This window comes from Erigeron canadensis, chromosome 3 (genome assembly GCF_010389155.1).
Source record: "Erigeron canadensis isolate Cc75 chromosome 3, C_canadensis_v1, whole genome shotgun sequence".
In the NCBI taxonomy this organism is placed as follows: Eukaryota; Viridiplantae; Streptophyta; class Magnoliopsida; order Asterales; family Asteraceae; genus Erigeron; species Erigeron canadensis.
The window spans coordinates 3,535,866-3,543,539 of NC_057763.1; the positions used below are offsets into that span (position 1 = coordinate 3,535,866).

Here is a 7,674-nt window from a genome sequence, read left to right on the forward strand (position 1 = left end):
ATCGATGTATATATACGACTTTCGATAAACATGAATACAATATCTAGAGGACCTTTACATAGAAGTGTAGAACCATTCATTGTTGACTAATCACATTCATGAAAAAAATTTGAATACGCAACATGCTTATTAAAATTAAAAAGATGATACGCATCATTTATGGGTATAGGAATATGGACATTATATAATAGTAATTAACAATAATATTCTAACACATTTACACCCAGCGTATTAGCGTAATCGAGTTCTCATGGAGGAATTTGGGATAGCTATTATAATGTTTGGCAACGGACATCAAATTTTCTTATGCTATCCACAGTGAGGCGGATTGGCTAGGTGATCCACCAGATTTCGCCGGGCACACTGGCCCAACCAAGCGATACACTCGTTTAGCGATTCATACGGATCGCTTGAAACTTGTTTGACCAGCCCAAAATTCAAAATTCCACCCGTTAGAAACGGCTAGTTTTTTTTTTCTCTTTTAACTTTTACATATATATAAAACACACTATTTTTACCTTATTTTATCACTTTCATTCCAATTCTTACACCTAAAAAACTACTTTCACTTCACAAACAAAAACCAAAATGAATCCCTACAGCAACTCAAATAATCAATAACGTCCCATAATTGATTTTAAGGATCCAAACATACTAAACAACCCGACTTTCATCCACCTAATTCGACAAATGAATATTAATCAACAAACCGCCTTTCATCCGCCTAGTCAATTTATGCCACAACTAGGTTTTGGTAATTCGAACATGCCATAAGAGGGGTATGGTTTTCGGTCTGTTCAAGAAACACCACAACAAAACTTTGATTTTCAACAAGTTGCTCCAACCCCACCACGTTGTCCCGATGTCGAGTTCGTTTATGAAACTCAACCCAAAGTGAGTTAGAAGCCGAAGAGGGCGGTTCAAGACAACGAAAAAGGCGTCAACACAAAAAGAAGATGACTGATGAACCACGGACGAGAACAATTATATAAATCCCCGGCAATAACTCCGGATAGCCATAAGGGATACGAGATTTCTACCTTGTATTACTATGTACAACACCATTGATTTTGTTAAGCCTAAGTAAGTAAGTATTAGCCTAAGTTCATCAATTGAAACCCTACAAATTATATATATATACTAAAAACCTATGTAAATATACAAATACATTATGCGTGGAATGTACAAGCTTTTAAAGCACATATTAATTTTAACCAAATTTTGTTTTAACCTCTTAAATTTAAACCAGATTTCGTTTTCACCCCCTAAAATTTCTATTTTATAACCTTTAACCCACATCAAAGTTTTCGTTTTCATTTTCGTGACACTAAACTTTTAGATTCTCATGTTTTTATCAAACTTTCATACAGTTACGGTTTTACTTTTAAACATTTGGTCTTTGATTATTTTCATTTGTCTTTTTATACATATAGCGTTTTCATTATACAATAACTTTTATTATCATTACGTCTTACGTTCATGTTACATTTAAAACATTAATATAGTTATTATTCATGTTTTTATACATCTTTATATTCTTTACATTATTTTTATTGTATTGCTACTTGTTTAGTTGTTTTTTAAATGAAAGTTTTCATCTTTTAATTTGTATCCCACATCAAAATTTTCATTTTCATTTTTATTGACACTAAACTTTTGGGTTTTCAGGTTTTCATCATTCAATTTGTACACAGTTATGATTTTACTTGTAAAGATTTAGTTTTTGATTATTTTCTTCCGTTTTTATACATATATATAACGTCTTTAAGATATAATAATTTTCATCATGCTTACGTCTTATATTCATGAAACATTTAAAACATTAATATAGTTAATATTTGTGTTCTTATACGACTTATTATTCCTTTACAATATTTTTAATGTTATTGCTAGATGTTTAATTGTAATTTTTAAAGTTTGGGTTCGAATATTTGACATAAATTTGCCAAAACTTTTTATATCCTCCGCTTCCTCAGGACCCTCACTTTCTCACTCAACTCACTCAAACGCTCGCCAAGAACGTACCCCGCCGCAACGCGCGGGGTCAACAACTAGTCAACATCTATTTATAATTATATAAACCCTAATGTTCTATGTCATTTACGGGTTGGGCTCTCAATTTTGTAGGCTTATGACCTCGCAAATGTCTCTCTATGCCCTATTTTTCACATCAATTACGACTTCTCAATTGCTTAGATCGTAATCTATCCTTTATAGAATTATATAGATACAAACACAAAATATGCACAAAAAACGTACACACACAATCTTAAAAGAAAAATAAAATTCAACTAAGTATAGCCTAGAAGACACATGCGTCATTTAAAAATATACTGTCATGCGTTGTTTAAAGAAAACGGCAATCCTATTTTAGTATATTGGTAAAGATGACCTATTTATATGTTTAATTCTATTTATTCATTGTGATAATCGTATCTTTGTGTCATTGTTTCGTTGGATTAATCTTCATGTATTCATATTTTTGTGCTTTTTTTGTGTCATTTGATACTTGCTTTACTTACTGGATATCTTTTTTTAGAGTTTGGTACTTACCCTTTTATGATTTCTACAGCGATGGGTAATTTTAAAATTATTAAAATGAAAAAAAGTGAAAAAAATAAGAAAAGACCAAAAGTGAAAAATAACTAACAAACATGGACAATCTTAATAGAAAAAAACTAACGAAATTAGACACAAAGGACCAAAAGTGAATAAAGTGTTACCTTCAAGAGCTTTTATTGTGTTTTCACTTAAGAACAAAAAATACAAATCTTACGAAATTTAGGGAGGAGAAGTGTAATTTTTTCTCAAATAAAAGAGAGAAAAATTATATTACGCAGTTAGTTACACAAATAGCCTTGGTGTGTTGGTGACCCAACGTTTTTCTCGATCTGGCTAAACACATAAACACCCCTTGATGCAAGACATCTTTACACGTGTCAAAATCTAAAAGCATGTAAAGAGAGTCTGTGGGTCATCTGCATTGCGTAGAACCGGTCTTAAGGAGGTACGTTACCCGCTACAGCCGGTAATACTTGTGTCTTTTTAACCGATACATCCGGTAACAAAGGTCAAGGGGGTTTAAGACCCACATTTCAATTTTTGTTTTATATTGGTGGTTTTCAAAGGGTTTTTCCATCCTCATCCATCTCAACTCTCATTCAATCATCTTTTCATCAAATATTTTTGTATATAAAAACATATATATTTACATAATAATATTCTATTCATATTATAATTATATCATATTTATAAAAGATAAATGATAAATTCTTTTTTTCTTTTGGGATGAGAATTATGTGATGTGGGTTTTGAATTATAGATATAAAGATACAATCTTGGATTAGAAATGAAGCAAATTTCGGGTCAAGAATTCGGATCTTGAAGAATTACAAATTCTTTCTTGGGTTTATTATTATTATTAGCAATTACAAACAAGGTAAGTTCAAGATTTTCATTTTTGTCTAGAATATATAAATTTGTTGGAAATTCTACAAATTTGTTGAATTTCGATCAAATTTGATTTGGGTTTGTGTTTATTTGTTATAAAGTTCATTAATTTATGATATTTTAGTATAAATTTATTGAATTTCCCTCCAAATTCATGACAACCAAACAAGCATTATCATGTAGTAAATTCTAAATATATATTTTTATATTTTTGGATTAACTTTTTTTTTTTTTTTTGTTTAGAATTTTGGTTTTGATGTGTTTGATCTGATCTTTGTTTGTTTGAATTCTGTTAGATCATTGAAAAGAAAAAAAGAAAGTCTTTTTTGGTGGGTAGGTTTGTTTGGTGATCATATTGGGGTTTGTTTATAAATTGATCTACTTTTGGGTTTTAGATTATATATATCTATTAATCTATATGTACATATGTACATATCTATATGTATATGTATAGATATAATAGATACAGATCCTTTTTGTTTTCAGGGGTTTTATTTGGGAAGAGGGGTTTGAAACTTTAAAAAAAAATTTCTTCAAAATTCAAACCTTTTTCATTTTCAACTTTATGTATGCATATATATTTTTTTTTTAAAAAAGGGTTTTTCATTTATAAAAAAGTGCCATAAAATCTTGCAAGTGTGAGTGTGTGACCTACTTTTAAGAATCAGTTTGTGTCAGATTCAATTCATACTTTCTTTTTCAGTTTATTCATCATTAATTGGTTTCTACTATTTATTTTATTGTAAACGTTTATCAATCTAGCATTATGATCCCCATATGTTGTCTGGTTTTGTTTATTGATCAGAATTTGAGACATTTTTATTTAGACATTAGAAATGATTTATGGGTGTGGTAAAACCATTTTTGTGTATCGATAAAATTTTGTAAATGAAGTATATGAGATCTACTGCTCTTGATCTTCAGTTGGTTTTCAGTATGCAATGTAGTAATTCTGGTTTTCAGTTATGTGAGTTCCATTTGTCGTGTTCTGTATTATATATTCGTTCGTTGTAATTTTGATCACTAAATATTGACTTTTACGTACGTAATCTTTGACTATACCGAATGTCAGACTTTTAAGAAGATCAAGACAAGATGGTGTGAAGCGTTGGTTTAAGTTTCTTGATATCGAGATATGGTATTGCAAAAGCGGTTAGAATATGGATTTTATGGTTATCAGGTGCCTCCAGTACCTCGAGCTCCCAGATCAGCCAGGGTAGGAAATATCTCTTATTTTCCGAAGTTTTCCCTTTTTGAAATTTAATGTATGTGTAATTTATTTTCTCGTATTAAATCTATTTCAGAAGAGGGTTTCTTCTGTGAAGAAAAATGAGGTGCAAAATCGAATGTGTGCATTTGACCTGCTAGCTACCGTTGCTGGCAAGCTATTATTGGAGGGTAATGATTCTGCTAATAAGATAATTCTGGAAGAAACCAAAGTCGTTACTGAGTCTGCAGTCAAGATTGAAGATGACTCATTAAAAGCACATGTATATGATCAAGATAGTTGTAATAAGAGCTTTTTTGTGTCTGAGATCATAAAAGGTCCGATTACTGACACTTATTCTGGACCTGCTTCTGGTATAACGGTTTCTGATTGTAAAGTACAGGATATAAATAATAAACTAATAACAAACGGGACACCCAACAATGGGAAACCGCCACTTGTGGATAAAGTAGATTGTAATTTGAATTTAGTTATTAGAGATGATGATGAAAACTCTTGTGGGTACACTCACAAGACCTTTAGGCCACCGCCTCGTATTGGTGACCGAAGAATTAGGAGGTTATCGGCATCCAAACACTGGAAAGCCATCCCAAATACCGGTGAGTATCTATGACTAAAATATTACATAGTATATGCATCCTTAGTTTCTTGAATTGGAATGTTTTTATGTTGTGCCAGATGTGTATCGTAACAAGAAAAGTTTCTATAATTATCAAAGATCATTAAGGGATTATCCATTCAAAAAGCGAAGAATGTACCGGTTAGATGATCACAATCTTTTCAATTCCAATGGTAATTCTGGTTCTGTTGAAGATGGTTCCATTTTGGATACAGCAAATCATGATTCACATGGTAATAAAAGCTGCTTAAAGGAGATATCTGTATTCACTATTCTAAATCATTATTGAATGATGTTTTTGGGTTTAATCAGTGAAGCTGAAGATCAAGTCTTTCAGGGTACCCGAGTTTTTCATTGAAATACCGGAAACGGCAACTGTTAGTTCTTTAAAGGTACCCTTTCGGTCAGTTTGGTTATTTATATCTATTATTTATAGTTAACAGTTGACTGACATGGAGTAAATCTATAGAGGACGGTTATGGAGGCCGTGACTGCTATATTTAGTGGCGAGGTGCATGTGGGCGTAATGCTCCAGGGAAAGAGAATTAGAGATGATAACAAAACTCTGCTACAAACGGGTATATGCCATGATAACCAACTGGATGCCCTGGGTTTCACCTTGGAGCCTAATGAAGAACAACTTCCACCTTTTATATGCCCTCAAGATAGGTCCGTGGTATCACCACCTGCTACACCTAAACCGTTAGCAAGGTATAAGAAAATTGGCTAGCAAGATAAATGTGAAGTTCAATACGTATGTATATAAAAAATGTGTTAAACTTTTGGTTTCAGGTATCCTCCACCTCAGACTATAGCAAATCAATTGGCAATCCAACAAAAGGTTCCAGATTCCTTGCCTGATTTTCCGATTACAACTTCTAGGAACATAATGGAAAGTGATCATGACATGTCAGTAGATTCAAGGGCATTAGTTACGGTTCCAGCCATGAACACTAATGCCCTGACGGTGCTCCCAATGAAGAAATCAAAGCGAGTTGTGATGGGACAACGCAGGATTCGCCGCCCGTTTTCTGTCTCTGAAGTGGAAGCTCTAGTTGAAGCAGTGGAGAGACTTGGAACTGGAAGGTATGAAACTAACTTACGGAATCACCATTTTGAGGTTAAATGTTATTTTGATAGTTGGGGTTTTGTGAACATTCAGATGGCGTGATGTTAAGTTACGTGCTTTTGATGATGCAAAACACCGAACCTATGTGGATTTGAAGGTATATATACAATTATATATAAACCTTGTTTTTGTTCATAATTATAATCTTGCTGATGTGGCTCCTTGTGATTGGTTGTGGTGGGACAGGACAAGTGGAAAACACTTGTGCACACGGCACGAATATCACCACAACAAAGAAGAGGTGAGCCGGTCCCTCAGGAACTCCTAGACAGGGTCTTAACCGCCCATGGTTATTGGTCACATTACCAAGCCAAGAACCAGTTCAAGCATCAACTGCAAACAGAAATTTGTCGACTTTTCTAAAACAAACAGCATATGTACAGAGTTCATAAAAGTAAGTACTTCCCATTGTAACTAGCAAAACACCACAATGTCATGGGGTCATTACTGAACATTTTAGATGCACATATGTAGCAGATTGCTCTTTTCTTGATTTAACAACCAAAAGGACATGGGATTTGAGCCGCAGAAACACTGGCTTGCGACAGAGTCTCAGCCTTTTCTTGATTTAGTAGGAAGTGTCCGTAGTTGGGTTCTAATTCTGTTTTTTGTTATTACCATGTATAAAGTGACAAAGGATGGACAAAGAACCTGGTGTAGAATGTTGTGTAGATTTACTTCTTTTTTAATGGCTCATGATGGTACCTTGCCAGCATAGAGACATGGGTGCGACACTTGTAAAAATGGGTTGTCGACGGAATAAAGATGATTTAAGATTTCAGAATCTGTATTGTTTTTTTTTTTAGGGGGGTTAATGCATATTTTTTTCTGATTGTAGTCTACTAACATAGACGCAAGATTCACAGTCTTCTAATTCCACCTCACATGTTAAAATTTTTGACTCTAGATAGGTTGTTTGGGTTTATGTTTGTAGTGGATTCGGATGAGGATATGTGTTTTCGTGTTATAAACGTACAAGTTTTGTGTATGATGAAACAAGTTGGTTATATCGTAGACGTCTCAAATACTAATCCCGAACATCTTTTCTTTTACTTTACGAGTCAGTTTATATTGTGCAACCGTTGTATGTTTTTGGACGTGGATAATGACCCATGCCTAACGATCTCCTGGACGGGCTTGTTTTGTTTGCATATTACTTTTTTGAAATATACTGATGCAGCTACGACATGTTCGAATGACGACAAAATAAAGAAGTTTGGTAGATTGAAATGCTTATAAACCCGTGAT

General features: G+C 33.2%; 1 protein-coding gene across 3 annotated transcripts; it reads left to right on the top strand.

The window, feature by feature from the left end:
- The first annotated feature begins 3,222 nt into the window (after positions 1-3,222).
- LOC122592334 (telomere repeat-binding protein 5) lies at positions 3,223-7,210 on the top strand. 3 transcript variants are annotated; one of them, XM_043764537.1, is made up of 10 exons: positions 3,226-3,439; positions 4,523-4,666; positions 4,755-5,277; positions 5,357-5,530; positions 5,610-5,689; positions 5,767-6,008; positions 6,090-6,383; positions 6,460-6,523; positions 6,613-6,820; positions 6,901-7,210. In XM_043764537.1, the coding sequence occupies exons 2-9, from the start codon at positions 4,586-4,588 to the stop codon at positions 6,787-6,789; spliced, it is 1,635 nt and encodes a 544-aa protein (XP_043620472.1). In that variant the 5' UTR covers positions 3,226-3,439; positions 4,523-4,585; the 3' UTR covers positions 6,790-6,820; positions 6,901-7,210. The 3 variants fall into 3 exon arrangements, with proteins under 3 accessions (XP_043620470.1, XP_043620472.1, XP_043620471.1); XM_043764536.1 differs by having other exon boundaries at positions 3,227-3,439; positions 6,904-7,210; XM_043764535.1 differs by having other exon boundaries at positions 3,223-3,439; positions 6,613-7,210.
- The last annotated feature ends 464 nt before the right edge of the window (positions 7,211-7,674 follow it).